Raw genomic sequence first — 21,660 nt, 5'->3', positions numbered from 1 at the left:
TGTGTCTGTGGATCTCGATTCCGCGGTTTGAAAGGGGGGTATCTCAGAAAAGCTATTCGTCGACTCCGTCACGGCCGTGCAACTTTGTGTCTTTGTGAAAGGGAAAAGCGATGCAGAAGTTTTGTTTACAATGCTCTCCCGTCTTGGTCAATTTTTCGCACATGAAAGCTCCAAATCGTGCCCCGCGCCGCGGAGTTACTCTCGGGGAGCTGTCGCTGACCCCTCCCCCCGCCAAACCCCACCTCGTCATACGGCGAGACCTCACGGAATTGACCAATGGACGCCCTCGTCGCTCATGCTGCGCTCGCCCGGTGCAGTTGGGGCCGTGGGGACCCTTCGTGCGGAGCACATGCAAGTTTCCACACACACACACACAGGGGAGCTCCCCTCCCCTTGTAGCTGTGTGTTCTCTGGAGATGCAATTGTTTACCGGTGCATCGCTGGCGATGGATGGAAAAGTTGCGTGGGATGCCCAAGTCCTCCAATGATTGCCATACCGGAGGCGCAGAAACAGGCGTGTCTGTTTGCATAATTTACAGAGTTCCCGCTACGCGTTTTGCTTACATCTGCGTCAACGGCCGATTCAGACATTTCTTGTCGATCAGGACGATCTAATGCATCATCGTGTCTGAGAAACGTGCCGAAGACGGCTGTCCGTCGGTGTGACCCGCACTCAGCCTCTCGCAGCGCCACCTCTTCCAACATCAAGCCTTTCTACCGAAGGCGGCGGCGGCGGCGTTGACGATGGATTCCGCCGGCCGCCATGTCCGGCTTTAGTCGGCGCCGATAGACACCCTCGTATGTGATTTTCCTTCCGGCGCCGGAGAAGGCATACATACATTCAACCGTGATCGACCTCCGTCCCTCACCCGCGCCCGTAACTGCAGAGGTAGCTTAGTCTCTTGCATCTGGGCCTTCCGCGTTGTCAGTAGCTGTGAAGGTGAAGGCAGCAAACGAGGGTAGCCTGGAAGTGAAGGACCTCCTCGATCAGAGACCTCTGTCTAAGCAGACATCCGATAGTGGAACATCACCGAGGCTTCTCCATGTGAGCAATAGTTTGGTGACCACATGAAAGGTGATGACTTCTGGAACCCGGAGACAGACGAGATGAGACCCTTCATGGCTCCTCGTGGCAGTTTCGTGCGACATCAACATTCTCATGACCAGATTTCCGGAGCTGAGTCCGGAGGCTCATCGGAGGATGCATCACCGACACATGACGATGCGGAGATACTCTCGGAAAAAGGACAACGGGTAAGCTGCAGTGGACCTACACTTATGGGCGGGTAGTGTGTGGTGGACACGGCGGAGACAGTCCACTAATGTGCTGAAAGTTACACGGGCATTTCGGTGCCTCTGGTGTGCTGTCCGTCAACCTGCAACACGCAACAACGTAATGGTGTCAATGCAGGACATCTCGAAGGTTTACACGTGGTAAGAGGCACGGCCGGGTCGGTTGGTGCCAGAAATAGCACCGGTGGCCTTCATGAATCGTGGACGGATTCAATGGCGAGAGCGAGACGGGCGATTGGGGAATTGCAAAGAGCACAATGACGGAGGCGAGTGAGAGACGACATGCAGAAGACACTGCAGAAGACGCAGCAGACGGAAATGCCATGCTCAGCTTTGCCCCACCAAGCTCTGTCTCTTACCTACTATGCAGCACAGTAGCACTCTCGCTCTCAGTCTCACCAAGTTATTACCCCGCATGACGACTTACAAGAAGCAGCGCCATGGCGGGGCACTCGCACTCGGGGTCTGATCGGAGTCGGTCCGCTCCCCCATCGGTAGAATTCCTCGCGTGAAATGGCGGCTGTTGCCCGCAGCTAAACAGGTACCATCAAACCACTCCCCACGACGATCCAACTTTCCTTCCAAGGAAACTCCAAGAGCTGGAACACCACCTGGAGCCACCGGCAGAGCTTGCAGCTGATTTCCCACTTCCCTGCACGGCGCCGATCTCTTCTCTCTCTCAGCAGCCAGCAGTCGACTCAAGAAAGACAGCGTGTTTGCGTCGTGTCCCGCCTCGTGTCCGCATGAGTGTTGTGCCCTGACGGTGTACAAACCATCTTCCTTCTCTCAAAAGTTTGCGCCCCCATTGGCTGCTAGTTCTGCTTCCATTCGCAGAAATTCTCGCCTCGACACGTTGCTTTGAAGCTTTACAAACAGACGAATCTTCCAATCAGCTAGATCCGTAGGCCGTTGGGTTTTCTTTTCAAACACGGCATTTCTGGTACTATACAAGCTTCTCGTCTCTCTCACTCTCCTGTCCTGGGGTTGTCACTCAACTCCTCGCGACTGTCGCCCGAACGAATCTACGAGTCAACCGAACTTACACGGAACCCGCGCCACAAACCAATCAGTCACAATGGCTCCTCACGAAGTTGAGGTCTCTGGCGTCGGCGCCGGCGGCCAGCCCAACAAGTACCGCAGATGGTGGAAAGAGCAGTCCGTCTACCAGGTGTACCCAGCATCGTTCAAAGACTCCAAGGGCACTGGGGTGGGTGACTTGAGAGGCATCATCTCAAAGGTCGACTACTTCAAGAATTTGGGTGTTGACATTGTGTGGCTCTGCCCCATCTTTGAGAGCCCGCAGATTGACATGGTCAGTATGAACCCCCTCATCTCGTTCTCGCAGTCTTGAGTAATGCAAATGCATCCTCGAGTGGCTGTTTGAATTCAACGGGGGCTTGCGAGCGGCGTTCAGACTAACAACGGGCAGGGCTATGACATTAGCAACTATCGCGAAATCCACGCCCCCTACGGCACCGTTGCCGACGTCGACGAGCTCAAGGATGCCTTGCACGCCCGCGGCATGAAGCTTGTCCTCGACCTCGTCGTTAACCACACCAGTGACCAGCACGAATGGTTCAAGCAGTCTCGCTCCTCCAAGACGAACCCTTACCGCGACTGGTACATCTGGCGCCCGGCAAAGTACGACGCTAACGGCAACCGCCAGCCGCCCAACAACTGGAAGTCGCACTTCCAAGGCAGTGCGTGGGAGTGGGACGAGACCACGGGAGAGTACTACCTGCGCCTTTTCGCGCGGGAGCAGCCCGACCTCAACTGGGAGAACCCCAAGGTCCGCGATGCGGTGCACGCCATCATGCGCTTCTGGCTGGACAAGGGCGCCGACGGGTTCCGCTTGGATGTCATCAACTTCGTGAGCAAGCCGCAGGACTTCCCGGACTCTGACCAGGAGGTGCTCCCCGGTTCGGAGCTGTACTCTGCCGGGCCCAGGTTGCACGAGTATCTGAAGGAGCTGGGTGCCATCCTGAAGGAGTACGATGCATTCAGCGTCGGCGAGATGCCTTGCGTCAGGGATCTGAAGGAGGTCATCAAGAGCGTCAACGCGGACCGGGAGGAGCTGAGCATGATTTTCCACTTTGAGTTGTGAGTAACGCTGTGGTTCCCTTCCTCTATGGAGCTGGTGTTAACGTGTGGCAGTATGGATATCGACCATGGTCCGCAGGGCAAGTTCTCCCCCAAGGAGTGGAAGCTCGCGGAGTTCAAGACTCTGGTCGACAAGTGGCAGCGGTTCATGTACAACAACAATGGCTGGAACGCCCTTTACCTCGAGAACCACGACCAGCCTCGATCCGTCAGTCGTTTCGCGAGCGACGCGCCCGAGCATCGCGAGAACAGCGCCAAGATGATCTCCCTGCTTCAAGGCCTCCAAGCCGGAACGCCGTTCGTTTACCAGGGACAGGAGATCGGTATGGTCAATGTACCCCAGAACTTCTTCATGAAGGAGTCCAAGGATATTGACTGCCTGAATCACTGGAAGTGAGTCTCACGATGCCCCTCCTTCCACCGGGATCGTTTCGCAGCAAGGCTAACAGACCACAGCTTGCACAAGGACGTTGACGACGAAAAGACCCTCGAGGCCTACAAGGTCGAGTACCAGAAGAAGTCTCGCGATAACGCGAGAACACCAATGCAGTGGGACGCCAGCGCCAACGCCGGCTTCACGACCGCGGACGCCACGCCGTGGATGGCCGTCCACCCCAACCACAAGGAAATCAACGCCGCCTCGCAAACGTCGAATCCCGACTCCGTCTACCACACGTGGCGCCACGTGCTGGAAACCCGCAAGAAGTTCAAGGACATCTTTGTCTACGGCGACTTCAACCTTGTCGACGAAGCCCACGAGGAGGTCTTTGCGTACGCTCGCAAGGCCGACGACGGGTCAACCGCCCTGGTGGCCTGCAACTTTTCGCCAAAGTCTGTCGAGTGGACTGGTCTCCCGAGAGATGTTAAGGAAGTCTTGGTCACATATAAGGGCAAGACCAAGGACGATTTCAGCAACGGAAAGGTGACGCTTGGCCCTTATGAGGGAGTAGCTGTGCTGCTGGCTTGAGCATGAGACATGCCTGAAAGAAAATATAGTAGAATAGAAATATCATCAGCCATTTAAACGATCATAAGAATGGAAGAGGTTTCTCTCTATTGATTGGATTCTGTGACTACTTGTTGGTTTCTCTTGATGAAAGAGTGGTGAGGGGAAAGCTATAAGGAACAGGTAGGACAGAAAATTGATATAAACTGAATCAATGGAATAGAAACATAATTGCCAAGGGTCACTGTGATGTAACCTTGCTAGAGGCTATAGCTCCAACAATCTCAGACACATCTCCACGAACGGCACTATGATCAAATCCAAAAATCACTGAAAGGTTTCCCATGCAAAGTCAACAGTCTGAAACGAACAATAATCATAGCAAGTAGTATCAATTCATCTCGGGACCTATCGGCCCCATACATAAAACGCTAACGCCAATCATGATTCCCCTGTCGTGTTCATCGTTGTTCTACAATCCCAAAGCCTCCCTTCTTCCGGTGCTGTTCAGGTCAAGATAGGGAGCCTCTCCCAGCGACGCTACACGGTCGCCCGCCCTGGCCTCGACGTAGTCGTACGTGGCGCAGTGCCACATGCTCCTGTTGTCCCAGATGGCGAGGTCGTTCTTGCGCCACTTGAAGCGGACCTGGGCGTCGTGGTTCTGGGTGACGAGGTTGAAGAGGTAGTTGAGGAGGACGTCGGACTCGTCCTTTGTGACGCCGTTGATGCGCTTGGTGAAGCCCTTGTTCACGTAGACGGACTTCCATCCGGTGACGGCTGCCCGCGTTTTGTCAGCAAAGTCTAGACTATAGTCGACGGAAGATGATTACGACTTACGGTTGGTCCGGATGACGGGGTGGATGGACTTGAGGTCGCCGCCCTTGTTCAGTGGCGAGCCTCGGATGCCCTCACGGAGTGGGTTGCCGAGCCTTCTGGCCTCGTCGTGGAAGAAGGTGGCGTCGTGGGTGGCAGTCAGCCCTTCCAGGAACTTCTGCATGGCAGGGGAGAGTCTGTCGTAGATCTCATATCCTGAAGCCCACAGCTGCAGACGGTTTGTCAGCTACAAGGTATCTCTCTCTTGCATGCAAGGGGTCCAGCGGGGACAGGGGGTAGGGAAGGATGCAGGTGTTTTCCCAACTTACAGTGTCACCACCCGTCGTGGGCAGGGTGTGGATCTTGAGCATGGCGTAGTCCGAGGGGACTTGCTCGAAAGAGATGTCGGTGTGCCAGCCGGCGCTGGCGAATCGGCTGACATCGCTCAATTGGTGAGTGAGACCGCCGCCCTTCTTCTGCTTCTCGCTGCTGATGACGCTAATCTGGTCACCGAGCTCGCTACCCTCCTCCGTCAGGGGGTGGATGTGAAGGCCTGATGATTCGGGCTGTTCTGCCGAGTTAGTCTTGCCCCATTCGACATGAGATGGCGACTTACACATCCAGCAAGCTCTGTCAGGCGGAGGCAAAACTCCTTCATCTGAGTTGGGGTCACATCCTGGTCTCTGAGGAAGACGACGCCGCGTTGGGAGACTGAGAAATGATGCACACTTGTTAGACACTTTACGTGAACGGAAGACAAACGGCTGGAGTGCAAGATTATTTCTTACTCGTCACGGCCAGGTCCTTGATGACCTGGTCATCGGCCTTGAGGAGATCAACCACCTGGAGGCCCTCGTACTCCCGGCCAATGACAGGGGTGATGTCGGCATTCTTGTAGTTATCAAGGGTCCCGGAGTAGACCAGAGGCTTGCTCAAGCGAGGGCGGGCCTGGGCGTTGCCGCCAACAATGTTGGCCTCGGTGTCGTTGGAGATGGCAGAAGGCATGTTGTTGGTGGTACAGGATGAGACTCAATATGTGAGAACAACTCTGATGAGTAGCAGTATACGAGGCTACCTCCGCTTAGAGTCGGCAGATGATGAGTGTAGGTAAGGTAGATGTTGATGAGTCGTGGATCTATCCAAGCGAGATCTGATAAGCAAAGAGCCGAGAATTGCCAGATATATATGTGTTTGACAAAATGTAGGGCCGAAGCAGCCGTGAGATTTTCTTCAAGTAGTTATCACAGTGAGGATGTATAATGTCTCAGAGCGAAACCGGGGGTCCACTGCAGCAGTTGCCAGTCAGGTCAGTCATCGATGAGGAGAGAGAGAGAGAGAGGATCGATCGTCAGACGTTTTCTCCAACAGGATGGCCTCTCGTTGCACGGCGGCTCCCGGCTGGGTGGGCGATGGCGCAATCGCAAAGCTTCCTAATTTGGCGAAGGCTGTCTGGTGCAGCCAATCATGGGAGCGGGGTTCTTGTTCGGAGCCAAACGCCCCAGTTTTCCGTCCTGGAGAATCTCTCGGAGAAAGCAATGGAGTTGTCTTCGTACTCTCTGCCGGGGCTCCTTGCCCATTCCATCACAAGCTTGCTGCATTGCCTCCCCCCTCCTTGATGAATGATTTCCCCCCAGCCCGTTCAGCAGCCCCGAGTCCCAGGTTTTTGTCGGTCGATTGTCCAGCTGACCTGCGATCAAAATGCTGCGGTTTCGAACGAAGCTGAATTACATGATACTGTTGACGGGCCAAGACAATGAGGGGTCCCCTAGCGCGCGGAAAAAAACCTGGAGAATCTGGGGAAAGTTGGAGACACGGCTAAGCCATCCGGAACGGAGCCGGGTCCTGTCAAAAAGGCACTCCGAGATCCAGGAAAAAACACTAGAAAAAGTTGTCAACACCATCTTCTCCTGCCCCCGGTCCGGCCACATGGTTCACCTCCACTAGTTTGTGGATATCATCGAAGACGCAAGACCGAGCTTCGATGTCGTGAGCCGTGATCTGCTAGCCTCAAACAGAGCCTCCAGAACGACTATTAAGTTGAAGCATCAGAACATGCCATTTGCCCTTCCCGGGACCCTCTTTCTCCATCGTCGTCGCTTGCTCTCATTCCACAAAGCAGCCCGAACTCCTGGGAAGTTGAACGGTCCGCCCGCGTCTTTTCTGAACCGGTTTCCTCCCTGCGAGCGAACCTGATCCGGACCTCACTCACTACACCCACCCAGCCAAGACCCGTCAGTCAACATGGCCGACGTCGAGGCCACTCACGCCAACAAGACGGGCAGCGACAGCGGCAAGGACGCCGTCTCGGTCTACCAGGACTCTGACGTGCCCGCAGTCGGCCGCGAGAACCTTTCTGATCTCGTCCCGCCTCACGAGTCCTACGAGGGACGGCACCGATGGGACCCGACAGCGACTTGGACGGCGGCTGAGGAGAGGGCTGTTGTTCGCAAGACGGATCTGAAGCTCTTGACCTGGCTCTGCGTCATGTTTTTCGGCCTCCAGCTGGACCGTGGAAACCTGTCCAACGCGCTGGCCGATGATTTCCTCAAGGACATGAAGCTTAGCAGTGACGACTACAACAACGTGAGACTCGACGTGATGCTTTGCGTGGCTGTACAACTTGCTAATTCGCCAATCTTCAGGGAACCACGATTCAGCTCCTCGCATTCCTGTGCGCCGAGTTTCCCGTTCAATTCCTCACCAAGCGTTACGGCTTCAAGTATGTGTTGCCGACTATGATGATGATGTGGGGAACCGTCTCTTGGGCTCAGGCCTGGATGACGAACCGCGCTGGCTTCTACGTTACGAGAGCCCTCATTGGTATGCTCGAATATGTTGCAAACCCCCTTTTTCTCGTCTTTTTCAACTAACACAAGTCCAAGGTGCCTGCGAAGGAGGTTTTATTCCCGGAACTATCCTCTTTGCGACCTACTTCTACACCTCCAAGGAGCTCTCGGTGCGCCTGGCCGTGTTTTGGTCCACTCTCAACGTTGCGCGAGTCATCTCGGCTCTCCTCGCGGCTGGCATCCTCAAGATGCGCGGTATTGGGGGCCACCCGGGCTGGTTCTGGTTGTTCATGTTGGAAGGTCTCCTGACTTGCGTGCTGGCGACTGTCGTAAGTTGAACACCCCTCTTTTTGTTGGCGATGAACCGACGGCTAACCAGGGTTTGCTCAGTCTTTCCTCTGGCTCCCCCAGTCCCCCACAAACACGACAACGGTCATGTGGAGAAAACCCTGGTACACTGAGAGAGAGGAGGTCATCATGACCAACCGCATCCTCCGCGACGACCCCGCAAAGGGCCTCACTGCCCTCAAGGAGCCGGCGACGTTCAAGGACATCAAGAACGCCTGGCTGGATCCTTCCATGTGGGGCCTCTACTTCATCGGTCTCGTCGCCTACATCCCAGCCACCCCAGTGCAGGCGTATCTCACGCTTACGCTCCGCCGCATCGGCTTCACGACCTTCAACGCGAATATGCTCACGGTCCCGTCGGCTGTCCTGCAGATCTTCACCATGCTCGGCCTTGCATTTAGCAGCGACTACTTCAAGGAGCGGGCATTCCACTGCATTTTTGGCGAGGCGTGGATCATGCCCCTCCTCATTGGCCTGCTCACGCTGCCCGACGGCGGCCGCGACTGGGAGCGCTTCTCGATGGTCACGCTCATCTCTGGCTACCCCTACTTCCACCCGATCGTGTCGTCCTGGATCTCCGAGAACACGTTTGACGTGAAGAAGCGCGCCATCTCAGCCGCAACATACAACGTTATTGTCCAGATCGGCTCGCTTATTGGCTCGCAAATCTACCGCGCGTACGACGCCCCCTACTACAAGCGCGGCAACACCGTCTGCGTGTCCATTTGCGCTCTGAGTCTTGTGGTGTTCCTGGTACACAGGCAAGTCCTGATCACCTTGAACAAGCGCAAGGAGCGGGTGTGGAGCACCATGTCGAACGAGGAGCGGCTGGCGTACCAGAACGACGCGGAAGCGCGCGAGAAGGACGGAAACAAGCGATTGGATTTCAGATTTGTCTACTAAGATCTGTGCAATTACTACCCCATGCGAACGAGCGTGAAGTTGTTTTTCGGCGGAATACGGATACCCAAGTTGAATAATTAGGAGGTGGATAATCAAGCAATAATTGAAGATGACAGGGGCTTAGAGCTTGGCGGTTTGCATTGACAACTACCCTCGTCAGTAATATTTCCCTTTAAATGAACCAACGTGGCCTGCGCATGTTAAAGAGACAACAACAATTGGCTGAGTTGGATCACATGTCAACGATTGTGTGTTTTGTTATGGTGATTTCGTATGTAAGGCAATTAGCCAAGACTCTGCAGCGTTGTAAGGTCCTTCGGAGTGTGTTCCTAAAGTGAGGGTCTACAAATCGAAATGCAGAGACGCTGATTGATCGAATCAGTCCAGGGCAGGTGCGGTACGGTTCCCGCAGTGTCCAGACCAAACCGCTGGAAAAAAAGGGCCGTTCGGTCGGCGGTCAACAGGCCGCAATTTGCGGGGAAATACAAAGCCAAGAGCGCTAAGGATCCCTAACGAATCCCCTCTGGTCCCAGCTGCAGGGAGTCTTCCCCACCATTACCACGCCGGGCTTAGTGCATCGAGCACACCATCGCCGAGGCCCCGCAGACGGCATCTCAAACAGCTCCAAACAGCACCTCTGTCTACTCAGAGTCCCCAATTTTCCCTTCCCTCCTCCGAATCCAGAGCCCACCTGCCCTTCTCTTGCTGTCAAACTCACTGCTTGACAACAAGGGTTTCCGTACCATTCTGCTCGAGTTCATCCCACAAAAGTCGACTGGCGCAGAGACAGACTTGGGCAGACCGGAGCATAGCCGAAGTTTTCTCTTATCTTTCTTTTTTGAATATTTCTATTATCAACACCTGCCTGCTTTGTAATACCATCCTCGACCTCTTACATCACTAAGACCAAGAGAGGAAACAAACCACATACAACGGGTGACACACAATCACACGCGTTGTGGGGAGGCGCCGGAAACACCAAAGTCTGGGTTGGCTGGCAGTCTGCCATGCCACGGCACGAGTAGTCTTCAACGCTTCTCTTCCGTCTTCGCGACATGTCTACCGGGCGCAAGATTGGCAAGAGAGCTTGTGACGCGTGCAAGATCCGCAAGATCAAGTGCACCGAGGTCCCGCCCTGCCACGGCTGCGTCGCCATCGGAACCGCCTGCACCTTCAACAAGGTCCCTGCAACCCGGGGGCCCCGGAACCTGAGAGCGAAGACAATCCGGCAGATTGCCCAGGCCCAACAACAAGAGAGTTCCGGTCCCGGCCCCGGCCCTGCCCCGGCCTCCGCCGGTGATGGGACTGGCAGCACCTCGCCTACCGGCGCGCCGCCGACGGGCACCTCGCCGTCACGGTCCCCGTCTTCGTCCGAGGAAGGCTCGTCTGACGGAGGAAACTCCACTGGAAGTCAAAGAGTTGTCCGGCAAGATGCTGCTATTGCTGCTGCTGTCCAACCCCCTAGGACCCCGATCCCGTCACTGGTACTGAGATTATGTGTTTACCGCCTGCGACTCTTCCCAGTATGGCCCATCATCGCCGTCGAGGAGATAATGGCCTCGCTCCACCGTGATGCCGATGATTTGGAGTCATACGTCTTGGCCAACGCCGTTGGGGCTGCCACGATATCACAGCTCAAGCTGTCCACGACAGACAGCAATGATCCCGCGACGGCGGGGTCCATGGAGGCGGAATGCCAGCGTTCGCGGATGGCCCTGCAGGAACGGGAGGGCGGCCCACCCATGAACCTCAATTGGTTGAGAACATCCTTCTTCCTTCATGTCTATCACGAAAACCAGCAGCCGGGTGGGGCCAAGTCCCTTCTTTACCTGCGGGAGGCCATCACTCTTGCCCAGATCATGGGGCTGCACAAGGAGTCGTCGTACATGAGTCTGCCTCTCTCAGAGCAGCAGATGAGGCGGAGGATATTGTGGTTGCTGTTCGTCACGGAAAGGTATCGCCGTTCCCTGAGTGGTTGAAAAAACGTGAGCTTGGTGCGTCTAACACACTTTTCAGGGGCGTAGCAATGCTTCATAAGCTGCCGGTCGTGCTCAAGTCCAACATACGCTTTCCCTCTCTGGATGGGTCTGGCGTGGGAGAGGACGAGGGACACATCCTGCCGGCTTTCAAGAAGCTCGCCAACCTGTTCTGGATATTTGACCAGAGCGGCGCCTTTGACATTCTTCAAAACTCGGACGAGGAAGATGCCATTTGGTCCATGGCGGACGGCTTGCAGACGGCCAGCAGGGCCTGCTTGGACGTTGTCCAAAGGAAGCTCCAAGAAATACCCCTGGATGCCGACGCGAGCAGCGATGTCCAGCGCGCCGATATCGTCGTCACACGCCAGTGGATGCAAGCGGTGTTGTGGAAGGTTACCATGAACCATGGTCGAGCTTGGTCGTCCTCTTCGAACCAGAACGTGACCTCCCTATCGCACCCCATCCAGATCGCAAAGGAGTTCCTTCAACTCATATCACAGCTGCCAAGCACGGCCATCGAAGCCCATGGCCCTGGAATAGTAGGATCATAACATGCCGCTGCTGGCCCGCCTCAGTGTCTTTGCTGACTTTTTGGAATAGGAGTTCAAGATTTATGAAATCGCCAGTGCAGTAACCGATGCCGTCGCAAACAACTTTCGGCTCCCGCGGGCTTCGACCGACGGCCCAAGAGACATTCTGTTACAACTGCAAAGGGTGCTGGCCTCCTGCCGAGGAGGCAACAAGGCCCTGCTGGAGATGCTCTGCGCCCGCATCGCCGAGGTCCAAGACGGTCCCCTGATGATCATGAACAGGAACCCGTCGCCCAGAGTCCAGGAAGTGGACGACGAACATTGGCGAGAGGAGCGCAGCGCAGGATCCAACGGTTCGCCATCCATGTTCACCCCGATCGACGGCGTCTCAGACGCCGCCGCCGCTTCAGCCTACGCCCAAGCCCAGGCGCAAGCAAGCTTCATGGCCATGCTCGACAAAGACCACCCGACCCAGGGGCTGGGCAACGGCACCACACCCGACCCATTGTCGCCCCAGCGGCAGAACATCGACCGGTCCAACATGTGGGATCAGTCTGCCCAGCTGGGCCCCGGGGCGCACGATCTCATTGGCCAGTTGCAGAACTTCGACGGCTCTTTCAACACGGTCGAGTCGAACGGCACCTTGGACATGCTCTTTGCGAATGGAGCGTTGTGGGACAATGTGGCGAGTGATGACTGGATGACGTCGGTGCAGAGTAATACTGGCGTGTTCGCCAGTCCAACGCAAGCCTCGAACAATTTCAAGAGGCCATACGAGTAGTGTATTCGCGGTGTCGATAGCTACATGACGAGCCTGACCTAGCCGCTCATGTGCTTTTACGCTATACGCGATGCACAGTGGTAGGGCGGGAAAAGTCAGGACACACTACTATTAGTGCTACTTTACTAGAAGCGAGCATGCCTCCGGGGTCGGGCCAGATTTGAATCTGCAGCGCCACGCCAAGAGCCCAGGAGATGCTTCCGAAGAAACAAGCTCCATCAGCTCTCACATGACAGACACCAGTAAGTATCATTCACGGCGCCAGCCACTGTCTCTTGCTTTCTTTGCTGACTCTTTCTCCAGTACCCATGCCATACACACCTGCCAGCGAAAGGGGTCATGACAGACCTCGCTGAGACGAGTATTTCAAGACCAATATTATTCCATATACCCACTATGTACCTTACGAAGAATTGAACACTACTTTCCCATGTCAAATGCGACTGGGAGTCCCATGAAGCTGCTTTCAATTTCCATGATATTTGTACTTATACGTGCTGTGCTATCCGCGAGTCCCTCGCTGTGAAAATGCCATTCGCTGGACAAGTCTGTCCGTCTCTGAAGCGTAAAATCGTACCTATGCAACCTTTTAACCCATGCCAAGTTCTTAATACGTATCCCTTTCATCGTCGCTAACTTGGTCGACCGTGTCCCCGATATCCTCATTTATCATGTCGCCAATCTCCTTGCTGTCCTCGAGTATCTTTCTTGCTTCCGTGGGCTCCACATTCATATCCTCGCATATTAATTTGACGGCCAACTCAGGGACCAAGACTGCTTCCACATAACTAGAATATCCGCGTGAAGATATAAGTCGGTCATCGATGGCCCGCTCTCTGAGAATGGATGAGAAACGTGCAATGATGTCTTCCGACAACGCTCGAAGGCCACGTGGGCCGTAGTATCCGGGTGTCAAGCTGCCTTCGGCTTTCAACAGCGTGCGGTTCTTGCCTTCTTTGACCGTGTCAATCAAACGGTCCCCATAGTGAGACCGACCCCCCTTAATGATTTCCTCCAGGAAGTCGTAGTGGTCTGAGAGGCGGCAGCCGAGCTCCACCCAATCAATATCCGGGTAGCCGCGTGTTTTCCAGGCATCTTCGGCCGACTTCTTTTTGTGTTGCCGGCAGAACTGAAGCTGCCTGTGGATACGCAGGCGGGTGCCGTTTGAGAAGGCATCCAGAAAGTCCTTGTCGACAGGATCACCGCACATGGGGCAGCGTGTCACTGTCTCTAAAGGCTGTGAATAAGATGGGCTCTCATCCTCATCGTCATCAAGATCAGAGTCTGGCAGTTCTGCGAACGGATCTTTGAGCATCTTCGGAGCAGTCTCGAGACTTGGTACCAAGTCACGCAGGCGTGCCGGTGCTGTGCCAGAACTCAGCAGCGGCTCAGGCAATGAAGCTGGAGGATCCTTGAACTCGGCCTTGATCTTACGCTGAGGCGAGCTGATGGGGCTGAGGGACGAATGCGCCACGAACTTTTTCCGAGGACTGCCAGGCGGCGACGAAAGAAACGATGCCCCGGGATTAACGAGGCTTTTCGGTGATTTCTTGACGTCGAACTTCTCAAACGGATCATCGTCATATGACTTGAATGAGGGCATCTTTACCTCCGGCGCTGGTTGGCGAGCTAGGACGAGGGTCAGCAGTAAGAAAAGGTCATGGGGGCGCATGGACGAACCTTTCTTGGCCTCCTCCTTCTCCCTCTTCCTCTCCTTCCTCTTCTCTTCAATTCTCGCCTTCTCCTTGTCTTTCTTTCCGTATCCCTTGCGTTGGCTTGAAGTTTGACTGAGCTTAAGAAGCTTGGCAGTATCTTTACCGTTGTCAACTCCCCCAGTCCGGCCTCTCTTAGACTCCGGACCTGGAGAGGCGGTATCTGGAGAACTTCTCTTGCTGCCTCGCGGTTGAGAATTGGAGCCTTGAGAGCCACCAAAGGACTTCGGCCCTGAGCCGGTCTCTTGAGAGGCGCGGAAGTTTCTTTCCTGCTCTCGCCCAGCTTTTGAAGTCCCGAAGTATGTCTGTCTTACATCGGTTTTCTCTTTACGAGCAGCGTAGTCTGCGTCTGAATCAGGATCATCCGTGGGCTTCGAGACAACCTTGGGAGATTTCCCCTTTGAACTTGATCTCTCTTCCTGAGTGTCCCCCGGGGCCTCGTCCTGGCTTTTTGATGGCATATCCGGCTCACTGACCTCATCTGAGTCATCTTGCGGCAGTTCGCAGACTTGGGCTTCCGTCATTTCGGCAGCCGGCATGACGGGTTTGGTAGATTTGACATTTTTGCGAGTTTGGCCGCCGACAATTCTTAGCAAAGGGGCCGTCTGAGAGCTCCTAGCCAAGCCGGTCCGCCTCTCAAGCTGGTGGCCCTGAAGCCGGGACATTTCCAGCGGAAGGTCCCCGGACTCAAGATAGCGTAGGAGTCCAAAATGATTGCTCGTGGTCAGCCCCAGAGCGAGCTCTTGGGAAGCTAAGACGGGTAAGAACGGCAAGATGGCGGCTTCTTCCCGTCCGAAATTGGCCGTCGGCTTCGGGCGGGTGCTGGCCAGGAAAATTGGGGAGGCAGATGTCCCAGACGCCTGTAGCCGGAATATGAGCTGAGAGTCAGTTGTCACATCAATTGATTGCCTGACCGGGGTGTGATCTGAGTCCAGCGTCGTGAAGTTCAAAGAGACGTTGAATGACGGCCGAGGACCCAAAAAAAGAGGGTTGCCTTTTGGGGTCAAGTGTTGCTCCCTCATGAAAAAGCTGAAGTCGCGTCCTTGACGCGTGCCTGCCGGGGCGCCGGTGTACCCCACCTGCCACTTTCACCTTACGCCTCCGTGCATTACGGGGAGTTTTAGTGGAATTCCCCTGCGGCTCAGCGGTGCAGCTTCCCCTTCTCGTGCAGGGGTGCTCTGTTGCTTTCAACGACTTCACCTGCGTCGTGCATCTTAGCTGTCAACAAACGCCAGAGCTGCCTGATCGACTCTTCGATCAGACTTGGCCGACGCGCCCCAACCTGCGATCGCGATCTTGACTGTCAACCCTCACTAAAGCCCAAACTCCAACTTTCGACATGGCGCTGAACCGCAAGTACGCAGCGTTGCCAGATCTGGTCAGAGCACCTGAAGACACCAACGGCAGGACGAAAGGCGGTCTATACTAACACCACTCAGGACTCGGCACCAGATGTTTACGAGACCCCAGAATTGACAGACGACACTTCCACGGTTCCTGTGCGTCGGGCCGTTCTCCCAAGATGACGTGTGACTGATGTGGTGGTAGACAACAACGGTGCAATCGCATTCCGACAACGAATTCGACGACGATCTTGACGACGATATAAACGGCATTTCCCGGTCACGACTCCGCATAGACCAAGCGAGGTCTCGTTTCCTGCCTGCCGGCGTCGACGCAACCGGTGTTGACTTCTCAGACCGAGTCGATGGCAAGCGCAAGTCCTACAAGGCCTCGACCAGGCGCCAGCGCTTTCTGCAAGACGGGACCGAGGAAATTGGCGATCTCAGCGACGAAGATGACGAGGATAACCTAGAGAGAAAGATTGCGCGCCTGCAACGCGAGGTTGAAGAGGCTAGGGAGGAGTATGGCAAACGAAAGGAGGCCGCTGCACAAGCCGGCGGGGCTGACCAGGAGGAGAAGCTTGGCTCTCTCAGCAAGGTTCTGGACGAGATTTCCAAGACCATTGAGCCTCACACCAAGAGCACAGGTGTTGCGCAACCTGCGCCGCAAGCGCCCAAGGAATTGCAGGCGGGATCGCAGGATGCATTGGTAGCGGGAAGTGCAGCAACCTACACCGTCACCTATGCTCCCACATACGAACAGAGTCACGCCCTCGCCAAAGCCGCGGATTTTGATCGCCGTCTTGTTCTGTTGGAGAAGGCTATTGGAGTTGGTTCTTCGGCTCTGCCAGAGGTCGACATCAACGGCTTGCCCAGGGCAATTCTGCCAACGCTTGATGGCCTGCAGAAGCAGATTACTACATTGTCACAAGCGTCAACGTCCAATCTGGACACAATCAGCCGTCGCGTGCGTACTCTCATTCAGGAGGCACAGGAACTAGAGAAAGCCCGTCAAGGGGCTAAGTCTGCACAAGAGACGTTGGGTAATGGCGGTACGCCTAGTGAAGAGGCGCAGGCACCGGAGCAGGTGGCCAAGATCAACGCACTTTATGGAACCCTGCCAACGATTGAAAGCCTGGCTCCTCTGCTGCCGCCGCTATTGGATCGTCTTAGATCCCTCCGGGCTATTCACTCCGACGCTGCGACGGCAAGCGAGATGCTTGAACGAATTGAGAGACAGCAGACCGATATGGCTACCGATCTCAAGCAGTGGAAGGAAGGTTTGGAAAAGGTCGAGGAGGCTATGAAGGAAGGCAGCACTTCCATGGCGGGCAACATGAAGGTTATGGAGGCCTGGGTCAAGGACTTGGAGGGGCGCGTTGCGAAGTTGCAATGACAGGCCCAGCGCCGTCAGAAGATACCCCTGCTTTAATCCATATTTAGTCGAGCTGCGCATGTTAGAAAGCCATCTTGGAGAAGCAATGAAGAGATGAATCGGGGATGATATGATGAAACTGCATTCGATAAGCCTCATCGTGAATTTCTTTTGTGTTTCTCGTGTACTGACAAGGCTCTGATGGAACACGAAGCTCCTACTGCATGTATGTCACTTGGGGATATGCTAATCTCCATGTTCCCAATGTAGCAACCCCTGCAGAATCGACCGAAGCGGAAGGCGGTGTGGCTCAAGACCGTTCCCCGCCAACCAATCAGCACCGGCCAACGCTCTGGCACTGTCCACAAGCGAAAGGGCTGGAAAACCCTCCAGACCACGAAAAAAGTTCGCAGCCATCTTCAGTACACGCTCAATCCATTCAGCACCCGCGATCCGCCCAGTCACCACCGAACCTGCGCAACCACACAAAGTACGTCCGCCAACGCCAACGACACCGCCGAAACGCTCTCGAGTATCGCGACTGACGTAATATTTTTCTTGCAGTCAAAATGGATTCTACCAAGCAGCCCGTCAAGCTCGTCAAGGTCACCCGTGTCCTTGGCCGCACCGGTACGCCCAGCTCCCGAGTCGATGCGCTCCCCCGTCCGAATTCGAACTTCGCGATGCGCCGATGAAGAGACAAATTATGGCAGTTTTTTTCTGACAGATATCAGGTTCCCGTGGTGGTGTCACCCAGGTCCGCGTCGAGTTCATGGACGACCAGACCCGTTCCATCATCCGTAACGTTAAGGGACCCGGTAAGAGGAAACTGCCCCCGCATCAACCGCCGAGAAGCGAACACCATGCGAGAAAGGAGAGAGGAACCTGTTGCTAACGATTGGGCGTCTAGTCCGCGAGGACGACATTCTCTGCTTGCTCGAGTCTGAGCGTGAGGCCCGCAGACTGAGATAAAAAGGCGGCGACGATCGGCGGCGGCGCGTGAATGGACATTACGAGGAACGGATCTTGGTTCTGAGGATGGGACAGGAACATTGCAAGGGCTTCGTCACCCGAGCTCGGGCTCACGGCTTTCGTGTTTAGAGGAGTCAAAAACGGATTCTGCATTACGAATACAGCAAGGTTCTCCCACCAGCCGCGAGGCGCTCTGCTCGGTCGACCGTGTGTGCCTACCTCTGATGCGGCGCGATGCAAACGCGCGAGGGGTCGGTGAAGCTTGAGTTACTGTTTGGGATACCTGGGGACAAGGGTCGCCTTCTACGGCGACATGGCATTCTAGCAGAGTTATGAGTACACTGATAATGACACGAACAGCGCAACAGCCGCGTACCGCAAAAACCCCGAAGCACTTCTCAATACGTGCAATTATGCCTGCTGTCATCTTCGACGGTCTGCCCCGCCAAACGGAATCTGTCGCCGACCGCAGTGCGGCTCCGGTCACGTGGGACGGGGTACGATTTTTTCTGCAGGTGCCCCACTTCAGCTTTCTCTCAGCTATTTCTTCTTTCCTTCTCCCTCCAATCTCAATATCCTTTCTTCCTTCCTCAGCCCGCGACACGGGTTCATCGCTGATCGGTAAGTCGAATTTTTCTTACAACTGTCGTAACATTGGAATGATGCAATAAAATTAGCATGTATTACCTGAACTCCATTGATGTTCTACCATTATCACCAAGATCTCTGATACCAATCATTTCCTCAACCTTTTTGTTCTCCCTCAAGCAAATGGGCCAAGGCTAACCTGAAAAAAAGACCCTAGATATCCTCAGACATCAGCGACACCATGAGCGCGGCGACAAAGCCACCCAAGGACCACTTCAATGTGTTGTTCTTCGCCAGCGCCGGCTCCTTCACGTCCAAACAGTCTGATGTATTCCCTGCTCCGCTGCCGCTGAAGAAGCTTTTCGAAATTCTCGAAGAGAGATACAGTGGGATCAAGGAGAAGGTTTTGGAGTCGTGTTTGGTCACAGTGAACCTGGAGTACGTCGACATCCCCGGACCAGAAGATGGGGATGGGCCAAACATCCAGGCTGGAGATGAAGTAGCCATTATCCCGCCCGTCAGTTCGGGCTGAAAATTATGCGCGGTGGTTGAATGAATTGTAGAATGGCGCTCGGCGACGATTTGAATCCAGTCCATTCATGGTTCAATCGTCCCCAGTTGCTACGAGTACAGACAGCACCACATATGGTGGTGCTCACCCTGAAGGGCCTTGATTTGACCTCGTACTGTGATCTTGCCCAAGTAAAGGGTCCTGCTCTCCGATGTTGTCTCGCCGCGTTACGATATGCCTCCAGTCGTACTGCCAAACCCTCCACCATCCGGGTTCCTTTACGCTCCGACGCCTCGCCCAGCGAATCGTGACGAACAGGAGTGTTACCAACAATACCACGACCAGCGTGGACACTATCGAGATGATGGACGTCAGGCTGGTGATGGTCGAGACCTGGCAACCAAGTGGTCTTGTCCGAAGCTCCCATCGCTCCGCCCAATGTGGGCAGACGTCCTCATTCCATGCGGGCGCAAGCAATGGTATTGCATAAGGATTCGGGACACATGCAGATGTCTAGCCGGTGTTCATGATAAGCGATCGTCCTTGGAGAGCTGTAATAAGACGGAGGAAACCAACCATTGGGCACCAACTGCAGCGGTCCTCCGCAAGGCAGCCCTTGCAGTCCTGGCGTTGCCAACACCGGAAGAAATGCTCATCTGTGGTTTCTTTGGCTGTGAAATTCTGCCTGGCCAGCATGACCTCCAAGTCAGTGGGCCTACGAGCACTAAGCCTGCGGTCGCTCATTTCTGCTGTCGTACCAAAATATCACGAATAATGCAGCAATAAACTGAAGCCCCGGGATACAGCTGGGGAAGTGAGTTTGGTGAACATGCGACCGCGAGTGCTGCGTCGGATGAGCTGGGGTTCGTGTGGGGAAACAACTGGCGAATTGGAGTCCGTGCGTCGACCAACCGAACTCCAAACCACCAAACTCTTGTCAGTGTGCCTTCAGACAAACCTCTGTTTGCAGTGGCCCATCAACTTTGATGGGAAGTCAAGTGACATGCTTCAGAATCCGGAACAGCCGCATCCTTTACACATGCAGAAGGCGTCAGGAACATCTTTTGCATGATGCTACAACGACGGCAAGGCGGCCAGACACATTCCGATGATCGTCACAATAGTCAGCCATCACCACGCCCAGTCAAAGTCGCACCGGCACGGCAGCGGCGCATCCCAAGACATGCAGGTACGGCCATTGGTTCGCGTTCCAGAAGTCGTTCCATTCCTGGAACTGTTGCCCACCAAGAAACGCCGTGTGCGGGAGGCAATATAAGCAATTGGTCCCAAGATCACGGATTCGGCGATCTGCCAGCACACTCTCGGCCCTTCGCGGAATCCTCTGAAGCGGCGACATGCCGGCAATATATGGATAAATTACCCCTGGTCGGAGGAAGCAGCCGCAACTCAACGACGTCTCGAGATTTGCGCGTTTCACAGAAATGGCACATGCAATGCGCGCAGCAGATCGGTCCTTCCGCTGGTCTCTGAGAGGCCGGACGGGCCTGGGAGCCGTCGTTCGTTGCTGATTGCTATTTGGGTCTGATGATCTGACATCCTGTCAGCAATGGAAGCTGGTTGACCCAAGACGAAGAGTGCCGTTACCCGAGATGTCGAAGACGGCCCCGGATCCGTCCGTCTGGGGCATCATTCTCGGGCCAACCCCGTGTCGGCGGACCAGAGGAACCCTGGGCCGCAATAATCGGACCTTATGGAAGCCAGTGTTTGTCACACGGAGCATGAACTCGACATCTAACCATGGCCAGAATCTGGTAGTCAGCTGTGTTGGTTCATACTCCCAAGACGGCCCTGCAATTCGATATTTTGACACTGCGCGATCTCCGATACAGGGAAATCCACTACCGGGTTGTCAATTTAGCCTAAATCAGGCTAAATGGCAAAATACGCCAAATGTCATGGGTGGCGCAGGTGAGAGTCGTGGTACCCTGGATGTAAACACCCATGTGCGGCGGCGGCGCATGGTTTTCTCCAACTTCACGCACGCCTCCAACCTCTCTGTACCTAACCTCAACCCGGCACAATAACGACCGTCTTCACGGAGCTCCACGAAACGCAATCCCCACGTCTGTTATTGTGGATTCGATACCATTCGAACAGCAGATTCGAGCCGGTGGGCAGGCGAGCTGCTGGACGAGTGTCGTACGGTTGTCGACGGCACTGGCCAGTCTGGCACTGGAAGTCTCCACCAACGGTGTACCCACGCGCCGACTAACGACCACGTGAACGCTTTCTTCGAAACACGATACCTATTGACGCACATTGAACCCAGTGGAGAGTATGTTGAGGGCTTTCGTATCAGGCTTTGCAAACTACGACTTTGCGCAAGTCACAGCACGGGATGGTATGCAGACAGAGTCGGGCTGGTCCGCGACTTCATGGATCGACTGACAATCTCAGTGGTGACGAGCGTGCTGTGGCCACCACTCCACACATCCACGCATCCACACGCCTAATCCACCCATTTTCGACCATGGGGATTTGGGGAATGCGGGTCAACCTCAGTAAGCCCTGCAAGAGGCCGGCGAGGGTCGGCCGAGGGAGTTACGAGGCCTGGTAACCGAGTCTTTGTCGCCACGGTTGCTCAGCTCACTCTCTGGTGCTTACCACAGCATTCTACAATCTGCGATGTGACACGGACGGAGTACTGGGCCTTTATACG

General features: G+C 55.1%; 9 protein-coding genes across 9 annotated transcripts; 6 read left to right on the top strand and 3 right to left on the bottom strand.

Moving 5' to 3' along the window:
• Window positions 1-2,368: 2,368 nt before the first annotated feature.
• mal1 (Alpha-glucosidase) lies at window positions 2,369-4,360 on the top strand (the record flags this gene model as incomplete). Its single annotated transcript, XM_036632340.1, has 4 exons — window positions 2,369-2,605; window positions 2,723-3,393; window positions 3,448-3,786; window positions 3,850-4,360. The coding sequence occupies 4 exons, from the start codon at window positions 2,369-2,371 to the stop codon at window positions 4,358-4,360; spliced, it is 1,758 nt and encodes a 585-aa protein (XP_036502011.1).
• A 451-nt stretch (window positions 4,361-4,811) lies between these two features.
• On the bottom strand, window positions 4,812-6,157 carry CGCS363_v000490 (putative alpha-ketoglutarate-dependent sulfonate dioxygenase; the record flags this gene model as incomplete). The annotated part of the gene is made up of 5 exons (XM_036632339.1): window positions 4,812-5,116; window positions 5,177-5,381; window positions 5,482-5,718; window positions 5,769-5,863; window positions 5,941-6,157. 5 exons carry the CDS (start codon window positions 6,155-6,157, stop codon window positions 4,812-4,814), a joined length of 1,059 nt encoding a protein of 352 aa, XP_036502012.1.
• A 1,236-nt stretch (window positions 6,158-7,393) lies between these two features.
• On the top strand, window positions 7,394-9,189 carry CGCS363_v000489 (putative transporter; the record flags this gene model as incomplete). The annotated part of the gene is made up of 4 exons (XM_036632338.1): window positions 7,394-7,735; window positions 7,795-7,972; window positions 8,035-8,267; window positions 8,329-9,189. 4 exons carry the CDS (start codon window positions 7,394-7,396, stop codon window positions 9,187-9,189), a joined length of 1,614 nt encoding a protein of 537 aa, XP_036501054.1.
• A 1,055-nt stretch (window positions 9,190-10,244) lies between these two features.
• Window positions 10,245-12,479, top strand: CGCS363_v000488 (putative sucrose utilization protein SUC1; the record flags this gene model as incomplete). Its single annotated transcript, XM_036632337.1, has 3 exons — window positions 10,245-11,143; window positions 11,206-11,707; window positions 11,769-12,479. The coding sequence occupies 3 exons, from the start codon at window positions 10,245-10,247 to the stop codon at window positions 12,477-12,479; spliced, it is 2,112 nt and encodes a 703-aa protein (XP_036501053.1).
• Window positions 12,480-13,086: 607 nt separating this feature from the next.
• CGCS363_v000487 (uncharacterized protein) lies at window positions 13,087-14,730 on the bottom strand (the record flags this gene model as incomplete). The annotated part of the gene is made up of 2 exons (XM_036632336.1): window positions 13,087-14,108; window positions 14,160-14,730. 2 exons carry the CDS (start codon window positions 14,728-14,730, stop codon window positions 13,087-13,089), a joined length of 1,593 nt encoding a protein of 530 aa, XP_036501060.1.
• An 800-nt stretch (window positions 14,731-15,530) lies between these two features.
• dctn2 (Dynactin subunit 2) lies at window positions 15,531-16,930 on the top strand (the record flags this gene model as incomplete). The annotated part of the gene is made up of 3 exons (XM_036632335.1): window positions 15,531-15,569; window positions 15,631-15,690; window positions 15,740-16,930. 3 exons carry the CDS (start codon window positions 15,531-15,533, stop codon window positions 16,928-16,930), a joined length of 1,290 nt encoding a protein of 429 aa, XP_036501059.1.
• A 1,364-nt stretch (window positions 16,931-18,294) lies between these two features.
• cnxG (Molybdopterin synthase sulfur carrier subunit) lies at window positions 18,295-19,001 on the top strand (the record flags this gene model as incomplete). The annotated part of the gene is made up of 2 exons (XM_036632334.1): window positions 18,295-18,378; window positions 18,687-19,001. The coding sequence occupies 2 exons, from the start codon at window positions 18,295-18,297 to the stop codon at window positions 18,999-19,001; spliced, it is 399 nt and encodes a 132-aa protein (XP_036501062.1).
• A 123-nt stretch (window positions 19,002-19,124) lies between these two features.
• Window positions 19,125-19,724, bottom strand: CGCS363_v000484 (uncharacterized protein; the record flags this gene model as incomplete). The annotated part of the gene is made up of 2 exons (XM_036632333.1): window positions 19,125-19,493; window positions 19,557-19,724. 2 exons carry the CDS (start codon window positions 19,722-19,724, stop codon window positions 19,125-19,127), a joined length of 537 nt encoding a protein of 178 aa, XP_036501061.1.
• Window positions 19,725-21,339: 1,615 nt separating this feature from the next.
• On the top strand, window positions 21,340-21,558 carry CGCS363_v000483 (uncharacterized protein; the record flags this gene model as incomplete). The annotated part of the gene is made up of 2 exons (XM_036632332.1): window positions 21,340-21,342; window positions 21,400-21,558. The coding sequence occupies 2 exons, from the start codon at window positions 21,340-21,342 to the stop codon at window positions 21,556-21,558; spliced, it is 162 nt and encodes a 53-aa protein (XP_036501056.1).
• Window positions 21,559-21,660: the final 102 nt, after the last annotated feature.

Source organism: Colletotrichum siamense, assembly GCF_013390195.1.
Source record: "Colletotrichum siamense strain Cg363 chromosome Unknown KSG_Cg363_contig01, whole genome shotgun sequence".
Lineage (NCBI taxonomy): Eukaryota > Fungi > Ascomycota > Sordariomycetes > Glomerellales > Glomerellaceae > Colletotrichum > Colletotrichum siamense.
The sequence above is the reverse complement of the archived record's forward strand: the minus strand, read 5'-3'. Positions and strand labels throughout refer to the sequence as shown.